The 25739-nt window shown below is 42.0% G+C and overlaps 1 protein-coding gene across 2 annotated transcripts in view; it reads left to right on the top strand.

Moving 5' to 3' along the window:
* The first annotated feature begins 7145 nt into the window (after positions 1-7145).
* Positions 7146-25739, top strand: part of CD99 (CD99 molecule (Xg blood group)) — a 32399-nt gene continuing 13805 nt past the window's right edge. For both annotated transcript variants that reach the window (XM_033053296.2, XM_033053295.2), the window contains exon 1: positions 7146-7316. In XM_033053296.2, coding sequence (XP_032909187.1) covers positions 7256-7316 — 61 coding nt within the window. In that variant the 5' untranslated portion in view covers positions 7146-7255. The remainder of the gene's footprint in view (positions 7317-25739) is intronic.

Genomic DNA, 25739 nt, shown 5'->3' with positions numbered 1-25739 from the left:
TGCATGCAAAGGGAGAAAGGTAGAAGTGAAAAGGAAGCAAATAATCAGTAGAGAATTGGAAGGAAAAAATATTGCCCTCTGTAGTATGGAGAAACCCCAATCTACAGATTTACTCTTGACCTTCAACTAAATTTAAATAATTATTTTTTTAAAAAAGTTCAAATATGAATCAACTGATTAATTTGTGAAATATATTATCTCTCCTTGCAAATTGAATAATGCAATAATTTTAACTGCTTTTGATTTCTTCTCAGCTGGACCACAATATCAATATCAACATCAGCAACTCCTCAACTCCCTGCTTTATCCACCCAGACAAATATCTAGACTTCCCTGTCATGACACCTTTCTTTCCACCACTGTGGTACAGACTGCAAGGGAAATGATAACAACAGTCCTCCTCTGGGAGCCAAATTCAGGAAACCAACAAAGTGCACATGAACAGCCATGTATTTCTGTGTCATCATCTGAAAAAAAGCTCTCTGGGCTGAGGAGGGAACCTCGTGAGCTGGCTGAACAGCATCATGGAGCAGAAAGACACAGAGTGTCATCTGCTCCTAGACAGATGATGAGATACACCACAAGAAAGATCCTAAAGCAGGAAACACATTCCAATACTGAAAATTAATTTTTAAAGGAGAATTTTAAAGTTTTCAAAGGAAATAAGAACTATGATTTCCTAGCCATCTTTTCAAACACCCACCTCACTAGGGGGACATTTGACTATTCAGACTCATTTGTTCCTCAGACCATCCATGACTGCCAATGTGTTTATTTCTCTTGTGTGCGACATCAGACATATTCTGGGTATTCCCATATTTAAAGCACTCTAAGTTTCTCACAGCCATGTTTTTGCATTCATGTTTATGTCTTTTCCAGAACAGTGTCTTCCTGTCTTCATGAACTGGCACCAAATTGAGCAACTTTCCCAACACATACAGGACTTGAGTTTCTTTTGGTCATTGGGTCCATAGTCAGACTATGGACTGACAAAGACCACTGTCTTTCAAACTGTGCTAGGGCTTGAAGCATAAATTTAAAAGCTTTAATCATAGAATGCTTTAGATGGGATGGAATCTTAAAGATCATCCAGTTCCAACTTCTTGCCATTGTCAGCGATGCCTTCTGCTAGTCCCCTTGTCCTCTCATACACTCCCTGATAAAGTGCCCCTCCCCACTCTTTCCTATAGCCCCCTTAAGGCTAGAGGCAACAACTGTACACTTCATAACATACTGGAGCAGCTGCAACACAGGACTAAAATAGTTTATTCCTGTCAGGCTGTAGAATGGCTGAAGCTGCCAACAGCATTTGCCACAGCATCTTAATGAAGGAGATCTAAGCAAGGAATACAGAGATGGGTTTGTTTTATCAGTGGAGCTTAAAAGATTTTGCCCTGATGTGATGCATCTTGTGTGCATATGCAAAAGTCATTATGAACAAAACCCCTTCACAAATGGCTGCTAAATTCTTGCCATGTTTGTCAGATTCTCTCTCAAGAATCCAGCTACACCCTCACCATGTTTACGAAACTGAGCAGTCACATAACTCATCCTACATAAAAGAGGTGGAGATACAGAAGACAACAAACCATGGGAGAATAATTAGCATTCATTAAACCGTAGTGTTCTTCCCTCTTCTAGATCAGGTTTTTGGTTTTTTTGGGGGGTTTTTTTGGTTTTGTTTTGTTTTGTTTTTTAACCTGAGTCATAGCACAGCACATAACATGGAATATTACACTGGAAATTCCTAAATCTTGGTCATCTTAGAGTTCATGCAGTTGGTATCAAACTAAAAGGCCCTCAAAGGCCACTGGTCCAGCTCATGTCTGGTGCAGGTGACCTTGTGGGCCACACTGCAGGAGGCTTCAGCTGCATGGATCAGAGGCCACGCACAAAAAAAAGCCCTAACAAGCCCTGGTTACACAGTGCTGCATCCCTGAGACAAGGAGTGGAACACAGGCAGTGACATGTATGCCTGCTTCCTTCCATTCTTGCAGGGAAGATATTTTAGGAAACTTGATTCTGAAACAGTGAGACATGCAGGCTTTAGCTTGAAAAGAAGATTTTCAAGAATAAAGGAACCTTCTCCCCTTTTTTACTGTCTAGACAATGTCAGTTCCTATGTCAGTACTGGGAATACCACAAACATTGCTCCATTACTGAATATGAAGGCATTGCAACTCTGCTTTACTTCTTGTGAATATAACAGTTTATGACAATTTTTCCTTTGAGGAGAAAATGCAAATGGGAACAAAAACCTGAAATAGGAAATGTTTGGATAATATGGCAAATGGCAGAAGTACTTGAACAACTAAAACATATACTCACATGCTCCTGTTTTATAGAATAAAAGACCTCTAATATATGTCAGGAGTGCCAAAATCACATTTACTTAAACTTGGAAGGATGCAGCTCAACCAAACAGTATAAACTGAATGTGGCACTTACCTGTTTAGAACTGCTACAGTCAGTTTTCTCTTTTCTTCCTCTCTGAACATCAGAGACAAGCAGAACTTAGTATCAGAAGAAATAACATACACAAAACCACTATAAAATTATTGTCTTAAAATTTAATAATTTTGTTCTTGAAACAAAAAGAAAGAAAAAATTGGACTTCTGAGGGTTCTCAAAAGGAACAAACATTTCATTACTAAAAATGTCACTTTGCCAAAAAGAGGGGAAAGGTATTCCAGATTTTCTTTTCAGTAAGTCAAATATTGAAATTAAAGAAAAATTACTTAAAGTACTCAAAACAAAGTTTCATGGTAAAATGAAGAGACAGAAGAAACAGGTTTCAAAATATAAGTAGTGCACCATGAAAACTGAATGTCAGCAATTAAATGCAAAGACAAGTTTATACATTAGCATAAAACTGAAACATTATTAGAGGAATCAAAAGCCCCTATCAGCAAAATATCTATTTTACTTTCCTTGGAAAAATTTATACCATAAGGCAGGCACCTTAAAAGGCTTTATCTTTAAAAAAAACCAAAACAATATTTTCACTATAATTTATAAGCCTGTGTAGAGGTCTATACCATCTACTGCTACAACTAGACTACTTTCAGCATTTATACTAGACTAGATATTTCTAGCTCATGCATTATGAAGAAAAACTGCCATAAATGTGTCACCAGACACCAAAAAGCTCAACTTACTAGAATTCAGTGAAGATACTACAGTCTAACAAAACAGGAGTTAAAGAAAAAGCACGCTAAGGGCTGTTGCTAAAGGATTGGTTTTTTAAGAGGTGCATGAAAACCAGTATTTCTCTATTTCAGATAAAATACAATATTACTAAGAAAATCCTTTTAAGAGATATAAATTATTTTATTAATCAGTAAACTGCATTTTCTCTTAGGGAACTAATCTTTGATGGCATCGATGTCATAAAGTAAAGTTACTTTACAAACAACTTTTTGCCTAATGTCTCTTCAATGCAGATCAGTATGCAGAAAAATGATCTAAAAAATAATATTCCCTTTTATGAACTGTTCCGAAAAAAAAGGTATAATAGACTTTGTACATAGAAAAGAAATTTAGATACCAAAAGAAAAGAAACCAACAAAACAAAGTACAAAAATATGCGGGGAGAATCTGAGAAGGAAATAATGCCTAGCTGGTATTTACAGTGGGAGAAATGGACTGAGCTTTAAAGGAGATGGGCTCTCACCATAGACCTTGGTGCCAAAGTATGAAAGCCAGTGCTGAAAGTCACGCAAGCACACTGCAATTATTGCTGCTACTGGAGGGAACAAGAGGTACCAACAGAAAGAGGATATTTACTGCAGGAAAAGCTCAGGGTGGCAAAGATCAGGTGATTTGCAGAAGTTGTTTAGAATCACCTTCAGAAACTCCTTTCTGAAGCACTATTTGTTACCAAGCACCTGGTTTTAGAGGAATCTCATTTGCTTCCTTGGGAAGAAACACTTAGGCTGCAGTATCTTAGTGTCTCTCCTGTCTTGCAAGGCAGACAGCATCAGAAAGTAGTATCCAAGGGGCAGCCAGCAGAGGTTCTGGAGCCTCTTTGGACTTCTGCTTATTATGAATATATCTTTAGAATTCAGAATACAACTGTCACATTTTTTAAAAAACCCAAAACCTAACCAAACAAAACCCAAACAAAACTGATACAGTTTTTATAATTTGTGACCAAAGACCAAATAGGGTTTAACAATATTTTTAACAAGTCCTTTATATTTAACCCTTTTTTTAGGAAATCATGATTGTATTGACTGACTGTACCATATCAGATTGTTTGTGGCCCTAAAACTTCACTTGCTGACAAAATATTACAGGAAACTTTGCTGGTGGAACTAACCCCTTCTTACAGCTCAAGATGAAAACATTGAGAGAAAATAAGATGTTACATGTTTGCCTTTAAGTTAAAAGTACATAAAAATATAAATATCTATACCCTCACAGTGAGAAGAAACCTAAAGATTACAGCTCATACTTCAGTAGATGCCATGACAGAAACCAGAGATGAAACCCTGCCCTTCAGTTTGATTTCCAAATGAATGGAAAACATGAGATACTTATGGCAAATACTCTTCTAATACATGCTGTCAGATGGAGCCACAGCATCAACACACCCAAACACATTCCTTGGATGTGTGTTCTTAGCCTCAGCAACATTTCACCTGAAATAGAGTCATTACGGAGTATTGCCAGATTCTGGTGAATTGTAAAAGCAAAAAAGACAACATAATTTCTAAGGTTATTTTCGTGCTCACACCAATTTTATAGTAGTAACTGAACACAAGGGTAGATCAAAGCATAATTTGCCAATCCTGCCCATCTTCTTTCTTTTTTCCATAGTGCTGTCTTTGTCCATCGGCTTCACCATCCACGGACAGTGGCTGTGGCCCTCTGATTCCAAAGGGTGTCCCTGAGTGACAGAGCAGTAAGGTTTTAACTGCACCATGAAGATCTGGCTTTTAGCAAATAAAAAATCTATTTGTCTTTGCTTCTTTGGACATATGGAGAGCTATGAGGGTTCTGGCAAGGTTGAAAACTCATAGGTAAAAGGGGAAAAAAAATAGGGTGAGGCAGTAAAAGAGCTACAAGGATCTTATTTCAAAAGAGGAATTGGGGAAAACTGAGAAGAAAGAACATTTACCTTCATAGCTCAGAGACAGCTCTACAGCTGTCCACACCACAGATTTTATTCAAGTTTGAACAGTTTCACCTGGATTTACAACTTCCAGCCTTCACTGTGATGCTCTGTAAGTCATATTTTTCTTCAGGTCAAACCACAGACCATGCATGTCTTTTAGAGTTCCTGTTCTTTAAAAATAAGCCACAAGGCAACCTTTTCTTCTACCACAGCATCTTCAGGTCAGAAAAATGCCCACGTTATCTGCAGAAACTTCCTGGTAGAGGCTATGGACAGTACAGAGAGAGTAAAAGACCTGCTAGGACAACCATTGTAGGCTAGGCAATACAAAGATAGGTGATTTGGATATTGGAAGAAGTGGGTCTCAGATTGCAGGCCTATGGGCCTCCACATCAGATTACAACTATTACTTACACAACGGGAAAACCAGCCTTATTACTAAATGGTTTTGATTTTTTACAGATGAGTACACTTTATGTGTGAAACAATAAAGCCTGGATTTTTTTTTTCAAATCAAATCCACGCATAGAAGAACTGGTAGCAACAAATCAGGAACCTCATTTTCACAAAATATCAGTGAAATTTTCAGATCATAAGATGAGCAAGATTGAAAAAAAATTACCAGATATTTATAAATCTGGAAATTCATTAGCCATAAAGTGGCTAGTGCCAGGTAGTTGTGCCCCTGTCTCAAGGATTGAATCAAGTGGAAAACACAAGCTGTAGCACAAAGTGCAGTTATTTCATGTCTGTTCTAACAGGAAGTTGCTTTTACTCTCCACCTGAAGAAGGCAGTTTTGATGAAGAATAATTTTGGCAACAGGAAGCTACAGGGCCCTGTTCTGAAATGGTAATATCAGTGAGATAACTAGTTTTTCTCTGTTAACTATGCAGTTCTTGGGTGGGAGGTATGTTTTGGTATGTGTTTAAAGAAGTGTGAAGTAGTGTAAGGAGTACCGATTCATTTTCTTTTTGGCAGCTTCTTAGGTGATTCTTAATAACAACCACAAACATGCTGTTAAAGGACATCCTTTGAGCAACAATAATTTCCTGTGTATGGGCACACAGCATTAATGGCAAGATCCCTACTTATGGATTACACAATGCGTGTGCACATATTCTACCTTACCTGCTAGGCTTGGAGTCTGACAAAAATGGGAGCTGCTAACAACTACATAATGTTGACTTCAATACTACTGCAAAACTCAGATATTTTAATTAAAAAGCTTATCCTCAATTTAAAACACAGCATAATTTTAAGTGTTTTAATTAGCATATTTAAACTCCTTCTGGAGTAAACATAAAAACAACCTGATTAAGCACTGTCAAAAAACCCAAAAATAAACACCCATCTATTTATGAACTGGTGACAATGATTTTACATTCCACTTTTCTGGCTGGAAAGCCCCTACAAATGCTAAATAACAGGTATGGACCTCTCTGAAGAAAGTACAGGTCTATTACTACTGAATCCAAGTCAGCTGCACGTAACCAGCTACCTTCTAAATTACACTGTGTGTGTCACTATACTGTTTATTATCCAGGCAATAACCAGTGCATATCTTGGCAATTGAAGAACCAAGATTTGGAGCCAGTGTATTTTTCATACATGCCCCTCAACACAGCTCAGCACAAATGCCAAATACAAAACCCAAAACTATTTTCCCCTGACTAAACAAAAAGCAAGACTGCCACGGGCACCATTACTGGTGCGTTTAATGTTGGGTAACTTCCTGACAAAAAAGCGGTAAAGGGAGTGCCTGGCTTAAGACACGGCACCGGCACTGAGCACCTGAGCATTCGTCTCTGCTGTTAAAACCTGCGAGCAGCGTTTCCTGCTTTGGGAGCCCCCTTCGGTTCGCAGGCTCCTGCAGAGCAGGGGCCAGGGCTGAGAAGCACGACCAAGTCCCACTCCTTCTTCGCGAGGGCCCACAGCGAAAACGCAGCCGGCGGCTCCCGGAGCCATCCCCGCTGGAAGGAGGGGCCCCGGGGCGCGGCGCTGAGGCGCTGGGGCGGTGGCCCGGCCCGGGGCGGTGCCGCCCTGCAGCCTCTGGAGCAGCCGCGGCCGTGCTGGCAGCGGGTGTCGCGCAGCGGGCGGCGTGTGTGTGTGTCTGTGAGCTTGTGGGACGGGCAACCATGCGGCGCTGGAGGCTCCTTGTGTTGCCGGCGCTCCTGGCCGTGCTGCTCTCCGTCAGAGGTGAGGAGGGGTGCGAGTGGAGGAGCGGTCGTGCCGCGGCTGGGCGCGGGAGCGCTCCCCTGCCCGGAGCCCCGGAGCCCTGGGGCGGGGGCCGAGCGCTGCCGCTTGCACGGAGCCGGGACAGCGTGCGGGTCGGCGGGGCGCTCCCGGGAGGGAGCCGGGCGGGTCCCTGGCCGGCCGGGGCTGTCCGGACCGGGGAAACAGCGCTCTCTCCCTCCAGCCTTTTTTTTTTTTTTTTTTTTTTTTGTTGTTGTTGTTGTTTTCTTTCCTCTAATTTAACTGGCTAGAAAAGTATTCCTGAGCTTTCTACCTGCCTTCCGCACTGGAAACAGACTGGTTTATCATCCGCGGTGAATACGTGGTCCTCGCCCCAGCGGTGCTCTAGGGTGCAGGGTGGGATTCGAAGGGGGTTTCGGGTCCTGGAGAGCTCGGCTGGAGCGCAGCTTCCATTTTAGGAAAGAAAGCGGAGTTACGGCAGTCCCAGGGCATCGGACTCACCAGAAAGTCTGCCATCACACGGCAGCCTTTAAAAAATAATTATGGCAAAGCCACAGGGTGAAACACATTGCTGTGCTTTCTGAGAACCTTCTCGTTGCTTCAGTATGTATCAGGGACGGTTTTTCTGAACCCTAATCAAAAAAGTCTGTATGCAATAGCACGTTGGTATTTGGTAAAAAGAAACATTTGGGGGTGGAGAAAGTAGCAAAGTCCCCAACACGAGGGTTTTTTCCAGGCAGAGGACTGCTCTGGAATATGCAGTCCAAACTGTCATTTTCTATTTATATGACTTATTTTTAAGACATTTCTTTCTTCTTTTACTATGTTAATGAGCATACTTGCTGCTATGCCTAGGTTTTTGGGGTTTTTTCAGGTACTTCATAAAAGCAACGCCTCAAATCTTAAATATCTACCTCTTCACTGTAAAAGAGAAAAGAAAAATCCTAACGCTGATTGGAGCACAGATGATGCCAGATAAGCAGTTTGGCAGCAAGGCTGCTCAAATTCAGTTCTGCTGTGGCCCTGTTGTGGTCTTGATTTGCAGGTTAGAAAAGCTGAGCTCTTGGAAAAATAGTACAGTTTTACAGAAACTGCCTATAAAATTGACAGATCACTCAGGCTGCTTGCATTTATCATCTTACTACTTGTGTGGAAAACTTCCTCTACTTCTGCAAACAGTCCTCATGGTCATGGCCAGCAGGATCTTTGCTGGGATGCTTTTAACATGTGGAAGTATTTGGGGCCATTGAGAAACTGTCTTCCTAAACTTTTTGCTGAGAAGTGTGGAGAGGAAAAGAGATGTCTGGATTGTGCTTTACTGGAGGGAAGGTGCACAACTGCCTCTAGAGGTTTTGTGTTGAATTCTGAGGGAAATGATACTCATTTCAAACAGATCACTTTTAGAAAGCTAATGGAGTTATATGAGTACTGGCTAATGTCAATAATGCAAACTGATAGGTCATAGTTAGTTTGGACACTTTTTCCTTAAATAAAATGTGTAAGAATTTGAGAACTGCTGAGAATGTCAGGCTGGAGAGGGTGGGGCTCTCTGGGGGAATTTCAGATTTGTGCTCATACAGCCTTAAATGACAACAGCAAAACCTGAATTGCATGCTTTTGAAAAACTCAATTTCACTGTTGGTGGGCTGTCTGTAGTCTGAATTTACAGAACTGCTATAGAAAGTTAAGGGTCTTGCTTTATTAGCAGTTCAGTTGTCATGCAGCTGGGTGGAATTGACTGTTTTCGCTGGGACTGCCAGCTTTCATGATTCAAGCAGAAGAATCTGAGTTCTGGACTGAAAATTTCTTTCTGGACCATCCACTTTAGGCACAGGAAAGTTGTCAGTGTTAAATCAATACTCGACATATCAACAAGGATTTTTATATCACCAATTTCTGTAGGCAGTCTGACAACTTGCTCTTGCTGAGAAGTGGGATCTCTGTTTCTCTTCCTCCTTTTTTTTTTTTTTTTTTTTTTTTTTGATCTGGTGCCCATTTCGGCCTGCACTGAGATGATTCAGCTTGATAAGTCAGCAGATGACTAATCTGCGTTCAATTTGCTCTGCGGAGTGTTTGATGGGTGTTCCTGCCAGCACAAGGGAGTGGCATGGCCTAGCATGGGAGAGTGGAAATGAGGTGGAGACAGGGAGGAAAGGGCAGGAGGCTTCCTGCTGTGGCTGCTATGAGGTGGGACCAACTCAGCTATCTTATACCTGCAAAATCATCAGGTTAGCCCAGTGTCTAATTTGAGGCATGTGGTTTTCAAAATACAATGCAAAACAACAACAACAAAAAATGCTTTAGGCAGCATGACTTCTGTACAATAAGTATGAAGACTACAGCAGATGAAGAATCAACAAAAACAAAAAAAAAATAAAAACAAAAAAAACAAACCCTTGCATGATACTTCATACATGGAGTTAATGATCTTAGAGGTCTAAATCAACCTCAATGATTCTCTGATGAGAATCAGCAAGAAACTTCTGCATTCAGACACAAGGCTCAAAAGTCCCCCTTATCTGCTGTAGAAAGATCAAGGCTTGAAAAGCCTTCTGCTTGCTGAGGACCTGGAATTTGGATTGGGATATATGGTTTAAGTGTCTATTGCAAGAATTGGGGAGAGGTTGTTGATTGAAACACAGTTGCCAAAAGGACACCCGGAGGTGAGCAAAATACAGGCTGGAAAATGAGGTGCTGATGTTGTAACATCAGTGGCCTGGGGTGAAGGTCTTTCTGAGACCTGTGTAATTAGACGGCCCTGAGAAAGGGCCAGAAAGGAAAAGGGAAGGAAACACTTGAGCTCCTGACTGGTTGCTGAGGTGAGTCAGTGTTGAGAGAGATGCCTAGTTGGATGAAATATTGGTGAAATGATCCTGTCTGTAATCCAGTAGATGGAGCTTTCAGCTGGGACAGGGAGGTGCTGTAGGGACTCGTGGAGACTGAGCTCTGCTTTGTGGGCTCTGAAGTTCTTTCCCTTTTAAATCTGATTTTAAAAACCCAAACAAAACCAATAAGGCTATCAAACCACCACATAGTTTTCTTTTGAACAATTTCAGCAGCAATGCTAAAGTGCATACATGGCAGCATGAACTTTAAAAATGCAGCACTTGTATCTCCATCTTTCTATTTCTCTAATGTGAAACAGCTAATTTTTTTTTTTGTGTGTGTGGTGTTATATAAAATGGCCACTGCACTGTTATATCAAAATGATGTCACTGCAACAATCCTTAAGCTGTAACTTAGTTACAGTGATTTAACTTGGCAAGACTTAAGTGTGACTCAACCTACTGCCATCTAGCCAAGACCAATTTCAATATTTTCCTGATGTTATTCTGGTTCATATGATTGGATTGGCTGCACTTGAGACTCTTGCCTGCTTTAACTCTTGCTGTCTTGAGCTTCTCACTGCAATCATCTTGTATTTCATCAGGTGTCAGCTGTGTTAGAAAATGCAATCATAGTAGTAGTCATTGGTTAAGATCATTTTGACAGGAACATTCCACTTTCTTCTAGCCTTCCACAAACTGCTTTTGCATCCTCTGGCACAGGAACCTGCTCTTTGGAGTCCAGTAAAAATGTTTTGAGAGAATGTTATGAGCAAAACAGTCCCAACTCATGCAACTTTCACTTAAACTAGCTTACTGTCAGTTAATACAAATTTCTAATCATGGGTTTGAGAATGGAGAAAAAAAAAAAGATCCATCAGACCCTAAGGGCCCTCTTTCTTCCGTACTTTAATTTTAAGCCTAAACAACCCTACTCACTCTTCATCAGCTTCCCTGGTTCTCACTGCAGGTTGTGCTCAGCCCATCTTGTGCTCCTTTGCTGGGGTAATACTCAGAGCAAGAAGGTTGTAATGAACTTAATGCTGTCTTTCTGCTGCTCCTTCATGCTTCATGCTGGTCCCCTCCTTCTGAGAGTCACTTATGGTCCCTCAGAGCGGTCACTGTTTTGTTGTGGGTAGCCCTGATGTGAGTGGCCACACTCCCTCAGGGGTGTCTTTGCCACAGTACCTCCAGAAGGTCTCCTCTTGGCATGGAACTGCCCAGAGCACTACGTCTACAGCCACATGTTCCTTCTCCAGTCTCCCTCCATGAGTCTCTCAAACCCTTCTTCCTGTCTCTCCTGTCCCTGCTGGCTGACTCTTGATGTGTGCTCCAGCAGGAATACTCTGTGCTCCTGAGACCAGTTGAAGGTTTGGAGTTGTTTGGTTTCAGATTTTTCCTTTTGTTTCTTTCTCTCATGGAATTTTGTCCCATCTGTCACTAAGAAACCATAATGACATATGGTCAATACTTAGGAAAGAAGGGTCCACAGAAGGGTGCAGCTGGCTACTCTCTTAGCTGGGAGATTTCTCTTGGAGGGACAGAGAGACCAGAGAATTGGGCCGGGAGAAAAGGGGGCTAGGGCAGGTCCTGGACCTCTTGCTCTCTTGACTTTGGAGGAGGATGGTTGAGCTGCTGCTTGGTGGGGGAATTCACTGCCAGAGCCCAGCCCTGCCCTGTTTGCTCCCACAATGGGTGAGCTCATGAGCTTTGCTCATGACAGCAGCTATTGAACTGGGACCTTATTGGTACGCTGCCTCATTGGAAAGGACCCTTGCCTCAGGGGAAAAACTGAGACTCCAACCCTCTCGCCCTTCCTGGAGGGTGTATCTCCCTGGCTGCATGCATCAGCTGCTGCTGCCCAGCCCTGCTGCTGCCTGGGGCTTTTTTGCTACACTCTAACCCACACCCCCTGCCTGCTGGGACACCCCATGGCCCCTGCCACAGCTGTGGAGTTTCTGGTGCCTGTTGCTTGCCCTGGGTGAGTCCACCCTGCCGTTCCTGCTGCAGTCCACCCGCCATTGCCGCGTGAGGGCTGAGCCCGCGGCACAGCGTCCCCTGCAGGCATGGGGGAGCATCGCATCCGCCGTGCCCGGCCGGGAGCCAGCAGCGTCCCCTGCAGGCGTGGGGGAGCATCGCATCCGCCGTGCCCGGCCGGGAGCCAGCAGCGCCCCTGCTGGCTGTGCCCAGAACTGCACCGAGGGGAAGCGCCTATGACCGAGAGAGGGCTGGGACTGCAATCCTGTTCTGGTGCTTGTTGCTGCCAGTGTGACTGTTTGTCTTGTTATCCATATATGTGTTAGTAAAGAACTGTTATTCATTGTCCGCTATTTTTGCCTGAAATCCACTTAATTTCAAAGTTATTGTAATTCAGAGGGAAGGGGGTCATATTCTCCATTCCAAGGGTAGTTCCTGCCTCCCTTGGCAGACGCCTATCTTTCAAAGGTGCCAAAGCAGTGGGAGTGTCACGGTGACGTGATTCTAAGTGGCACAGGGCAGTTCATGGCCTCTTCCCAGACAAGGCAGCCTACTGCTGAAACCCTGCCAAGTTCATGTCCTTTACTTTCATTGACCAGTGGAATAGAATCACAGGATGGTTTCGATTGGAAGAGACCTTAAAGATCATGTAGTTCGAATCTGGTGCTATGGGCCTGACTACCTTCCATGAGACCAGGTTGCTCAAAGCCCCATCCAACCTGAACGCTTCCAGGGGTGGATCATCCATGCAGTATGTTCTTAAGCAACATATATCCAGGAATTGTTTGGACACAAATCTTCAAATACCTACATCTTCTGTCTCCAAAACACATGGCATGGTTCTGAAGTCAATTAAGACTACTTATGCTACGTAACAACGTATATCTAATTTCTTTACCATTTTTTCAAAGGCCACCTAGTAGATAATTCCTGGTCCTCAGGTGATAAGGGCTGCTTCCTCAGGGATTTCAATTGCTGCAGGAGGATAGACACAACCTTGTGCCCTAATTCTGGTGTCCCAGGGGCTGGCTGGTTCTTTGTTACCCAGATGAAATTAGGATAAATGGCTTTCTGTGGAACTGATATGAATTCCTACATTTTTTGCTAACTGGTCCCCAGCCTTCATAGAGTTGAGATTCCCTCTTCCTGGAGTGCAGTTTCAAGTGAGACATTGTACAGTTCTACCTGTCCAGATGCCGGGGGATTAGAAGGAATATGATACACCCGCTCTGCTCCACAATCTTGCCTTCATTCTTTGAAAGCTGTGGTTTTGAAGTGATTACTGCTAAGACTAGCCAAGGCTGCATTCCATCATGCCAACACACATATGTCTGTTGCATCTAGGGTACCTACATTGTCTTTCCAAGTAGAAAATCTTCTAGCAACTTGTGTCTGATTTTGCTGCTGCATGGACTGTTGAAGATAAAGGGGGCTGATCTACTTGCCAGCTTGCTTCAAACTTCCCTTTCTCCCATAACATTTACTGTTTCAACATTCATACATGCCCTATTATTCCACTGATTTCACACTGCCTGATTGCTTGCACTGTGGCTTCCTGAGACAAGTCTAAGCTGTGTTTTCTCCCTCAGTCCATAAGCAGAAATTTTATGGACCTACCTGGCTAAAAATAGCTTTCCTTTTGTGCCCACATCATAAGCCTCTACTGGCAAGTCTGGATAACTGGTCAGCCTATGGCCACTATGTTTCTTAAATTGCCTTTGAATTTCAGATATTCTTATTGAAATCCTGTGTTCAAGTAGATGTTTCTCTGAGTAGCTGTTATGTTGAAAATCGTTTTCCTCACGGCTGCTGATTAACATGACTCCAGTCTTTGAGCCATTTCTGCACTACATTGGTGATCACTCAGGGGGCTGTGCATATGTATCCTCAGGGCCACAGGGGCTCCCAAGAATGTTCTAAGGTGATCAAAAGTCATTACTTCTGCAAAATCATGACAGCCTCTTCAGCATATAACTTGTCATATACTGGGGCATTTTATAGCCTGAGGAGCTCTGCCTTCACATTGATTTGCTGGCTTCAGATTCATCAGTTCAGGTTGGGGAAAGATAAAGATTACATGCTGCCCATTACTTAGTAATGTTTTGAAGGTTTTACATACAATCAATGTATCATCATTTATATACTGACCATGGAAAAATTCTCCGGTGATGTTGCCTTGAACCTTTGTGGATAGTGCCATAGAAGAGGGTAGGGCTGCATGTCTACTCCTTCTAACAGCCAGTTCCAGGTATATTGAGCACCATTCTAGGTAAAGGTGGACCCAAAGCAAGTGTTTGGAAGGTTGCTTGGTATCATACAAGGTAGTTCTAGGGGGTTTTTTTCACTTTTAAAAAAATTATTTCTCTATATGTTTGCAAATTCTAGTTTGGGAAACATTTCCTAGCTTGCTGCAGAAAATCTGTTGCTCCTTCCACAGGTACAGTTTTCATCTGCTGAAAATAAATGCAGTGATAGTCATCACAAGTTTCTTTTAAACTGGTTTAGCCTCTGGATTTGATGTGACTGTGAAGCACAAAATAATAAGATCCAGAGGATTTTTTACAAAGAATTCCAAAAAGTCATGAGGCAAATTCCTGTGAATGTCCAAGAACTTAGTACTTTGTGGTGTAAGGCCTGTTTACGATAGATTTTTCTAAATACTGGACAGGTTTTTAAAATGTAGAGCAGTGTCTTTAAAATATATAGTTTACATGTCAAATGCAGGAGTAATTCAATCATGTTTTGTGAAAAAGATCATTTTGAAAGTAAGCATTTACATTTTAAGTCAGGTCTCATCACACAACATCACTGGCTGCATAACAAATGCATTTGGTTTACTCTGTGCACATTTCAGTCACTTGTGAAGTGTCCACATGCTATAAACATCTATAAATGGCATCCTTAACAGTACTTGTAAAAGGAAGCCCTCTTGACTGGGTTAGTTAAATGCAGATGTTAATTCTGCCCTACTTTCCTCGTAGATTGCATCCTGTAAAACTCCCATTGGATCTCCTCTTGCTTCCAAATTTTTCACAGGAAATGGTATCCATTTCTTGATGTGAGTGAAGTATCCATAAAGCTCATTTCCCTCTGAGTCTAAGAGTTTTAATCATGGTAAAATCAAACTTTGTTTTTAGGGTAGCAGTCGTTCTTTCATCAGTTAAAAATTAAACTCATTATAGAAGTTAATCTTTCCATGAAATAGAAGTTCTTTTTTATTAAACACCCACCAATTTAACTGGTAAAAATCTGATTTTAATTATAAAACTGTCTTTGTGTGTCTTTTGCTTAACCATAGAAAAATTTTGCTTGTATATTTTCTGTTTGTGAAGAAATCTAACATTCAGAGGATAACGTAAAGTGAAACATTTTTAAACTCTGATATTTCTAGGAAAGCAAATCCAAGCAATATTGGTAGGGTTACTGTTTTTATAACTAACACAAAAATATTACACTCTAAACTTTCTGTTTCTGGAAAAAGTGCAAATAGAGTGTTTGGACTTAGAGTTTACAACCGCTTTTTTTGTTCCCTGTTATTTGGAGGAGAAGAACCTGTATGAAGAGTAAAGGAATTAATGGTGATGGTAGTAGCAGAAGTAAGATGTGAATAAAAAGTGAGATGTGTGTGCAGTGTTTATTAGAGCCGTTGCTGTTGTTGGACAAACAAGACAGCTCTAGAGTCACACAAGTCCTTCTTAAATTTAGAAACAAGTTTTGGATAAGCTTTGGGGGAGGGGCTTGGAGAATCCTATGCAAAAAGCTTTTAGATAAGCCTGTCTATTTCTATGTTTTATATCCCTATCTTTCAATCTACTGATTCTTCCCTCACCTCCATCTACCCATACCTGTCTTTATTTTTTTCTCTTCAACACCAGAAATGCCTTTCTCATTCCATCCTGGATGCCAGGCATCTTGCAACTGGATCCCAAATTCAGTAGTTACTTCCCCATCTATTCCCTCCTCTCTCCCTCCCCAAATGTTACAAATGGTTATTGAGACATCTCTTCTTCACCTCCGAGCTGTTGCTGCTTGTCTTAGCCAGCATGTTTGCAATCTGATTTACAATATTCTTCTCCACCGTTCTCACAAAGGCCAACTTTTTTTTTTTTTTATACTAAGCAGAAGCGTGGGCCTTTTCTCCCCAGACTGTAGGCAAGACTTGTGATTCTGAAGCTTGTGGCTGCAGTGAGCTGACAACTCCTCTGCACCAAGATTTCCCCCTCTCTCTCCTTCCTCTTTCCCATTCCTGTTGCTTCTACTCCTATCCCTTGGGCACTGCCATTCTATCTATGTCACTGTCTCCATTGCCAGTCTTATATCCTGGCACAGCTCCTGCAGCTCACGATTCTTATCCATCCTGCATCCATTCCTATTGCTTTCCTGTGGTGTTCTATGAAATGATTAAATTTCTAATAAATTATTTAATTTATAGTGCACACTGAAGTCTGGCATGTGTAATGGCAGCCTGCAAGTGATTAACACTGAAACATAAAGTCTTATTTGGTTTTAGGAGGTGATACAGAATCAAAGTGAGAATGATGAAAATAATTCTTAAAGTGGACATGGAGAATTCCTCTTAAAGGTTTTGTCTAAATATAACCATAGTACTTTCACAAGATGCACTTGAACTGGAAATACTTACAGTTCCTCTGTGAACGCATTCCAGCTGTTTTTCTGGGCTCATTAACACACTGAAACCTTAAAAAATAGCCTTGGTACAAAAGGGAAGACTTGCCTTTTTCCTCAAGTAGTGAAGGATAGGAAGTTAAAAGGAAAACATCTCAACCTTCTTTTAAATGGAAAACAAAGCTTATATCATGTTTCTGGCTTGCCATGTATTTGTGCCAACTCTTATGATTCAAATAATTGCAAACACTGTACTGAGTCTGGTTTCCTCAACCCACAGCTTCCTCACAGGAAACCCTCGTCAAAAAACCCAGTCTTCTTTCTTTTAGCACAAGAGGTTGTAGCTCATTTCAAGTACACAGATTGAAAAACCTGAAGAGTCTTTTTAGCCATAACTGAACAAGCCACAATGAAAATAGAGTATGAAGAAACAAAGTCAATGTTACTGTTCAGTTAATGTTTCTGGTTAGATTACAGATTTTGTTTGGACTTTACTATTAGTATACAAACTGTATTGAATTGGTAAGAATTGTGGGGAAGGTGAAAGAAACAGGATGTGAAATTGTCATCTTAAAAGTTTCAGCAGACAGGAGTTCTGCTTACTGTGAATCTTCATTTCAGTATGCTGCTGTAAAAATAACAGTATTGATCTGGGTCTGTATACATTGCAAGTATATATTTCAAATACATTTTAATTTAAAGAAGGCATTTATAAATGAAGATCCAAGTTCCATTAGCTTGTGTAAAATAAATTATCATTTACCTTTTTACCTTAATCAGAGTGAAGATTATTTACCAGTCCAACAGTTGAGGTTTTGGGACCAATGCCTATGCCAATTACTATCTAATGTCTGCCAGATCACAATTTTTGGGTTCTTAGTACTTCCTCATTTCTTGTGCTAAAACTTTACCCTGTTTCATCTGGTGCAGATTGCCTTAATCTTTTGGCCCCTGAACTTTTCTGCTACACTTTCTTTTTTTCCTCTGAGTACTCACCACGCCTAGATTACTCTTTCTTCCATTCCTCCCTGCCCCAATCCACCAGAGGCCACCAGAGATGCAGTGAGAGGATGCAGAACCAAACAATGTTTCCTGATGTTTCCTGACTGTTTGTTGCAGAGTGAAGCCTTTCATCTATCATCTTACACACTTTATTGCTTATAAAGTATTTTATTGATTTGGGATGAGCAGAAAAAGCACTCAGCCCTTGAAGTCGTGCCCATAGAATTGCCCAGAAAACACTTCTCCCTTTCTCTGCGCTAGACTGGGCAGGGTACTGAGCTGTAGAAGGCATGTAGAGGTTTGACTGCTTGTGATGTGGTCACTGTTTCGAGGTGGCCCACTTCAGACCAAGAGGTTTCATGGATGTCAGTCAGAAAGATTCTTGTCATGAACTGCTGAAGCTATTGCTGGATGTAAGTGCAGAAAACCTCAAGAAGGAACAAGAGTCTGACATGGAAGAGGGAGAGGGTGAGGTGCTGACATACTGGCTTTGAGCTTTGGAGGATGTTATGAAAATTTGCAACAGACCCTTGTGAACCGAGGAGGACTAGGATGCAAAATGCAGAATTACAAGAGTAAATATTTGTGAGCTTAAGGTATCCTAGCCAAATTGGGCCGTCCCAAATGTGCTTTTACACAGGATTCTTGTAGCTTTCAAATGTTGAATATAACACAATCTGACTTGTCACTGACACCCACAGTACTTAATACTAACCATGGTAAAACTTTGGAAAGCATGTATAATTCTTGCTGCTTTTCAACAAATCCAGACATTCTTGGAATCAGATTCACTTTATTTAATTATCTAGGATGCCAGCCAATACTGGCAGGGTTTCTAAGAGGTGTTAGAAGGGTTAGGATGCTGACATTATGTTGGTTGCCCAGGCATATACTGTGCTTTTTCCTCCTATCCCAGTGCCCCCAAAACTTGTAATGTCTTGGCAGAAGTACCATGCTTCTATCGCCCAAATGTTTTTCTAACAACTCTTGTTTGAAGAACAAGTAGTTCTGTGTAGCTTAGGTTTCTGCTTACAAACTTCAGGAGACAGAGCAATGTATTTCAGTTCTCATTTGTAAGAAGAACTGCAGCTGGGCAGAATGATTTATTTTATTTGTAGTTCTATGACTTTGTAGCACCAGGAGTATAATCCAGTGGCTAGGATTGGCCATGTCACAGAACCGTAGGCTGCTGAATCTGGGGGATATTTTTGGAGCCCTTTCAGTCCCCTGCTTCAGAAGGGTCAGCAACTGCAGGTTTCCCAGGACTGTGGTCAGCTGGGTTTTACTTACAGTAATTTCACGAACACAAGGCGCACCGGACTATAAGGCGCACCCCCCTGGAGTTGGCAAAATTCGCAACTTTGTAGATCATATAAGGCGCACCGGACTATAAGGCACACTTTTTTTTTGCAGCGAGGCTCCGCCCCCAGCTCCCCCCATGCGATTGCTGACTGAGGCCCCGCCTCAACCCGGCAGCCATTGGCCCCCGGGCCCGCCTGTACCTGGCAGGGGCGGTGCCGTGAGCCACCGGGCCCGCCTGGATGCGGGAGGGGCAGTGCCATGGGCCCCCAGGCCCGCCTTCACCCGGTAGCCATGGGCCCCCGGGCCTGCCTGTACCTGGCAGGGGCGGCGCCGTGGGCCCCCGGGCCCGCCTCCACCTGGCTGCCGTGGCACTTCCGGCTCCCCGCGCGGCTCGCAGCTCTCACTTCCGGGTAGGCAAATTTCTGAACTTTGTCCATCAGATAAGGCGCACCGGACCATAAGGCGCACTTCCGGGTTCAGGGGAAAATTTTAGTCAAAAGGGTGCGCCTTATAGTCGTGAAATTACTGTATTTTGAACATGTGGAGGTGGCACTCTGCAGGAAACAGCTTTCCCCAAAGCATGTGTTACAAACCACTTTAACACCAAAGGAGAAGGCCAAAGGAAACTAAGCCTCTGGGAATAAAATGGATAGACCCAGAAAGGGTTGAAATATACCAAAAAGAATGTGATTAAAACCAAATGAGGTTAGATGTTGGTGCCAAAAAAAAGGACATATTTTATTTAATAGTGGAAGAGGCAAAGAGGGAGGAGGGGAGGGAAAGAAAGAGAAAGAAAGAAGTAGAAAAGTAGGTGAATAGGTGGGGGGACATGGGGGGACAGGGAGAGAGTGGGCTTTGGCAAAGTATATCACACTTCTGGGGTCCCACTGATGTCTCATTGCTCCCCTCCACCTGGTCTTCTTGGTGGTCAGGGTCCCCTGCCACCACACCACGCAGAAAAGTATATGATCCTGTGGATTAATATATGTTTGGGCCAGCTGGGAGTGCCCAGGTGCCTCGGAGACACTGTGGATCTGTTCCATCATGCTACAGTGCTCTGGTGCAGGGTCTGGGACCCCTTGGGGAGGGCTTTGATGGGCCATGGCACCCCCTCTGCTGTGGTTAAGATTTTCCCTGGGTGAAGAGACTCTCAGCTGGGTTGCTCTGCACAGTGGAGGATGGGTGTTCACTGCCTCTGGCCAGAGGCTTTATCATCCCACATACCCCAAATCTCTGTTCCCGCCCCACCCTTTGGTGTGAGGGTCAGTTTGAGCCTGTCAGCTGATAGCCCTGGGCTGTGACCTCCTCCCAGAAGATATTAAGCTTGATCCCTCTGTGAATGTATTTCTTCTCTCCCCAAACTTGAATTTATCTTTTTTTCCATCAGTCAGAAGGCCTGTTCAGGGTGTGGTGGTCTTCTCTGCAGCTTTGTAATAGAGTTTGCTATAATAGGCAGAGGTCCTTCATGAAGATGTTTAAGCCATAAGTTATAATATTCAGTCTCCGCAGCACAGAGTTATACTTCAGCTCTTTCCAAGCTGTCATCAGTGATAGTGTCTTGGAAGCTCTTTTAATCTTCAGGAGAAGATCTGGGATCTGTGGCTTTTCTGTTTAATGTTTTGTCACTGAGTGCTATCACCAAACATCCCAGCTGCAGTTTGGAGGGAAAGTGGTCATTCCATTATCGGCATGAAGAACTACAAACTGTAAGAGCTAAACCAAACTGAAGGAGACAACTCATCCCTAGTTGGGTTGTGATTAACATGTCTTATATTTGCTTTTATTCTCACTACTGGATTGAAGGGACTCACAGGAGTTCTTAGTTTTGCACAGTTCTCTTTTACCCTTTCTTATAAGCAGCTCAGCATTTGGCGGGACTGTTGCCATCATGTTAATTTTCTAGCTTTGCAACTGACTCAGTTCTTTCTGCTGATTTAGAGCTATTCATTCTGTCCTCTTATTCCTGTGTCAAATCCTCCCCTGGAAAACTCTGCTTGTAGTGCATAAGAGCTCTAAAAGCTCCATTGTATTTTCCTACTTTGTATAGCCTAAAGTGGCAACAAAAGTTGCCTAGTCCATGGGAAACTTTTAAGCAAGCAAAATTCCCCTGACTCTGCTTCAAAATATGAGGGTTTTTAAATTTCCAAATGCCTTATTTTACCATGTTTTGTTAAAATACCCTCACATTACTAGTTATTTAAATAAATAATTTTGAGTCAAAATACGGCCTTGTAGGCTTTAAAAAAATATTAAATTTCCATTTTTGAACAGAAGAAACAGTAATTACAATATTAAACAAGTATGAAAACCCTTTACTAGCAGTAAATCAGGAAAAGATTAGGCCACATAATGCTTAACTTTTGATGTAGTGTGTTTTCAAGATAGGCAATAAAGGCAAGTTAGGCAATTAAAGTAACTTTTCAGAGAAGCAGCTCTTGGATCACTGTACAAAAAATAAATATGATCATTATTAGGCTTGCCTTACACATCTCTTTGAAGAAAAAATAAATATTTTTATTAGTTACAGCAGAGATCCAGCTGACTTTATTCCCATTGGTTACATTAGTGAATGCTCCAGATGTGAGAAAAAGCAGTCACTCCCCCAGATGAAAAAAAATTATACTTGCTTATTTTTTAGCTGATTTACAGCTGTTATTAATCTTTGGAGCATATCTATTTTAGGTAGGAAGGGGCTTCATTTGCTAAACATAATTTTATGCAAAGTTTTTTGTTTTCTCTTGCTCTGCAGAGAAACCAAACTTGAAAAGCAGTTATCGATAGGTGGGTACAGGGTTTGAAAAAAGTAGTGGGATTTAATTTCATGAGACTTTGGGCAAGGCTGATTATAAACTGCTGCTTAGCAGTGGGAAAATCAGCATTCCTGACACAGAGATCTTGCCTGTAAACATCTGCACTGGCTGAGTGGAAAGAGTACAGTTTTAAGCACTTCCAATAGCTGCCTACTTTGTGTGTACTTTTCATGTTCCAGGTTCTCCATTTAAAGCCTTTAGGGATACAGTCCTTTTAGTAAGGTATGGAGAACCGAGTCACCCTTCTCCCAGATTTTCTATAATTAAATTGCCCCTCTTGTTTTGGCCTGCATAGGACATTCAAGAAAATAATTGTCTGAATGTGAGCTGAGCAGTAGAAGTCTTCTATTGTAGGTAGCTAATGCTGGGAGGGTGAAACCTGGATTGAAAGCAAGTGCTGGTAAGCTTAAAATACAATTGGAAGGGATGTAGTGTCTATGTTCTCTTATTTGAAGTGTTTCATGAACAAGTTCCAATGTGTTGGCCTTTTTGTGTTTTCTACAGGTTCTGTTATGGTTAAGTGTTGACTATTTCTGCTCCTTGTGTTTTCAATCCCCTGAGAAGAAGGAGCACAAGCACAGGAGTATAAAATCTAGCTATCTCGTTTCTGTTGTGGAAGTTGGAGAAGCTGCTTTTTTCCTGGTTGCCTGAGTGCTACCTTTGTGGCTACCAGTATCCTTGTCCTGCAAGAGGGCTGCCAGACCTCGTGTAGACTCTGCAGACATGAAAGGCCTCTTTGAGCTCAAGATTTTTGCACAAGTCACAAAAATAAGGGGCTAAGAAGCAGAGCAGACACAAGTTGGGCAGTTACAGACCATATGAAATTTAACAAGAGCAAGTGCCAGCCAGGTTCCATGCCTGGGATGGGATAACCCTGGTTCTCTGTACAAACTGGAGGACAGGAAGCTGGAAAGCAACCTGCAGAAACAGACCTGGGGGGTTGTGTAGATGGCAAGTTGAACTTGAGTCAACAGTCTGGCAGCCAAAGGCACCACTTGTGCCCTGGCATGCATCGAGAACAGCGCTGGTGGCTGCTGGAGGGCAGTGATTGTCCCACTCTGTTCTGCTCAAGTCCTTGTGTGCCATTTTAGGTGCCTCAGAGCAATAAGAAGATCAAACTACTGGAGTGTGTCTGGAGGAGAGGCACGTGCTGTTCTCCTGTTCTCCTCTATCTGATTATCTCCAAAAGGACATAAGGGAATGGAATGAAGCTGCCTCAGGGGAAGTTTAGATTGGACATTAGGAGAGGGTTCTTATCTGACAGGGTGGTTGGTCACTGGAACAGACAGGAAGGAATTGGGTGTGGAGCCAAACCTGACAGTTCAAGGAATGTCTGAATGAGGCTCTTATTCATATGGTTCATTTATAGTTAGTGAGTAGCAGGTTGTTGGACTTGCAGATCCTTACGGGTGCCTTCCAGCTGGAGATATTCTGTGGTTTTAAGTCAGCCACTGATGGAGTAGCAGATAATGTCCAGGTGTGGGATGGAGACAAGATGACCACTGTCACCTGCTTCCTAGGCTTACAGCTGGAAGACCTGTTGCAACATGCAGGCTCTGTGGGTACTCTGTGTGTGCAAGGCCCTAGGGAGAGAAGGAGGAAAGGAAGCAGAAGAGCACTGGCATTTTTAGGAAAACTAACTTGAAGCAGCCTATTGCTCAATTCAGAAACTTACTTTTGTAGTGATTCATCACAAGTCTTCTTTCTTGGTGTGTCACTGCATATGTGATTAATGGAGGACCTTTCCAAAGCTCCTGTTGCCTTCTGCAGTGGAATGTGAATATGACTAATCTAATACTGTAGCAGGAAGTTATCTGAGAGCAGTGACAGGTCTTTGCAAAGGTCTTTGCACACTTATTTGCTTACTTGGCTCTCTTGAATACTTTCTAGTTCTTTAGCTATTCAAAGCCTATGTTTGCTCTTTTTGTTTACCCCTACTGTTTTCCCCCCAACTAACACAAACTCTGTTGGTTACTAGAGACAGCCTGCTGAAGATCTGTCTCTTGACCTCCAAGTATTTGAGCTACAGACATGAAAGGAAAATAGTATTCCTTTATGAAATATTCTTGAATCTGCTCATGCCCCTAAGAGCTAGAAATACCTGCTGTATTGTGCTTTATATACAATGCAATATCTGCTTTATTTGTAAGCATCTTTGTTTAGATTAAGAAAATGTTCAAAATGCTTTGTTGCTCTGGGTGTTCCTTAAATCTGTAGGGAGTGCACCATGTTCTTGCTGACTTTCCCTTCTTAGACCCTAATAGTACCTTTGTTCTAGTTCTGTAGCTTTTGTTTTCTAATTACTTTTTTACTGGAACCAGCTGAATCATATTGAGCTATTCTCCTTTTAGACTAAGTCACTGAAGTTCTACTTTAGTTGGACCCACCCATAGCAAAAATTGAGTGAGTACATTTATAAAAGCAACTGCTTTAAAGACATAGGAAGGTTTATCATGAACAGTGGAGAAACACCTTTCTTTGCTGGGAAAGCTGACTTCCAGCACCTTAGAGTGCAGATTATTGTAATGAGTTCTATAAGCTAAGTTTTTACATTTTTTTGCTACTTTATGTCAAAAAAGTAATGTATATGAGGAGCCTAATATCTTGCTGCATACTTGGAAAGCAGAATTTTGGTTCCAGAATAATAATTCCAGTCTACAAATGACGATTTTTTTTAAATCTCTAATTGTTTATTGACTCTCTAATTTGTTTATTTCTCTGTCAAATAATTTTTTACATAAGCTTGGCAGTCAGCAATCTCATCCTAAATTATTTCTCTGTGAAGCTCGTGCAAAATCCCTTAAAATAGCAATATCACTGAAAACACACCCTTTTACAAAGGTTTCCTCCTCTGGAGGGAAACTGCTGCAGCTGAAGCCATTCTGAGTTCCTGGACTAAATTTCATGCTGGTAGTGGGAAACTTTTCATAGCCTCTTTTCTGCTCCAAGTTAAATTTCAACTGCACCAAAGCATAAAGTTGAATGTATGTGCTTGTTTTCCCATCTGCCTGAAAAGAAACAGCGCTCTTGGAATGTACACGTCAGTGTAACATTCATTGTGTTATTGACATACATTTGACTTTGAGACAGATGGTGTCACCAGTTCGTGATGGTCCCTCCTCTGGGTGCTACTCTGGTAGAGTGTTTTGAGGAGTGTGCATTTTCAATAGATTCCTCTGCCTGCCCTCTTGGAGTAATTCCACCAAATGCTGATCAGGTCCTGTCTTAGCTATACGTCCCAGAGGACTATAGCCTGAGAGATGTATGTACTTGAGAACACAAGCAAACCAGAATTCAGGTTTGAGGAACAACTATGCAAATGCCTGTTAAAATTTCTTTTTAAGTGCTTTGGCCTTTTTTTGCCTGTCAATATGGAGGTTTTTTGGTGTAGTCTAACCAAAGGAATAACTTCAGAAGTAACTGGTATTTGTCTTAGAACCTGCTAATTTTACAGAGGTTTATAAAATTGCAAGTTGATGCAGACTTCAGATAAATGGCCTGCAAATATTTTGCATTGTGTGAAGTACCTTCACGTGGTCTAGCAGAGCTTGTGGTTTCCACCTGAAATAAGGAAAATACCTTCTTGCTTTCTATTCAAGATCTGTACCTACTTATTTTATCCAGGAGATTTTAAATGTGCTTTGCTCATGCACCACAATAAAGCTGTCAACCACCTCTGTTTCCATGAAAGAGCTTGTCACAGACCAGGCAGCTCTGTCTCCTTGCTTGGCTGTGAGCAAGGTAGTTTTAGTTCAAATGCTACAGTATGGGGATCACTTCTTAGACTTCAGATTTCAGTTTCTGCTGTAGCAGTTCAGTTGGCCAGAGTGCACAGTCTTTTTAATTCCATTCAAGTTGTTTCCCTATTAAAAAAAAAAAAAAAA

The sequence above is a fragment of the Catharus ustulatus genome, chromosome 2 (assembly GCF_009819885.2).
Source record: "Catharus ustulatus isolate bCatUst1 chromosome 2, bCatUst1.pri.v2, whole genome shotgun sequence".
NCBI classification, from domain to species: Eukaryota; Metazoa; Chordata; class Aves; order Passeriformes; family Turdidae; genus Catharus; species Catharus ustulatus.
The sequence above is the reverse complement of the archived record's forward strand: the minus strand, read 5'-3'. Positions and strand labels throughout refer to the sequence as shown.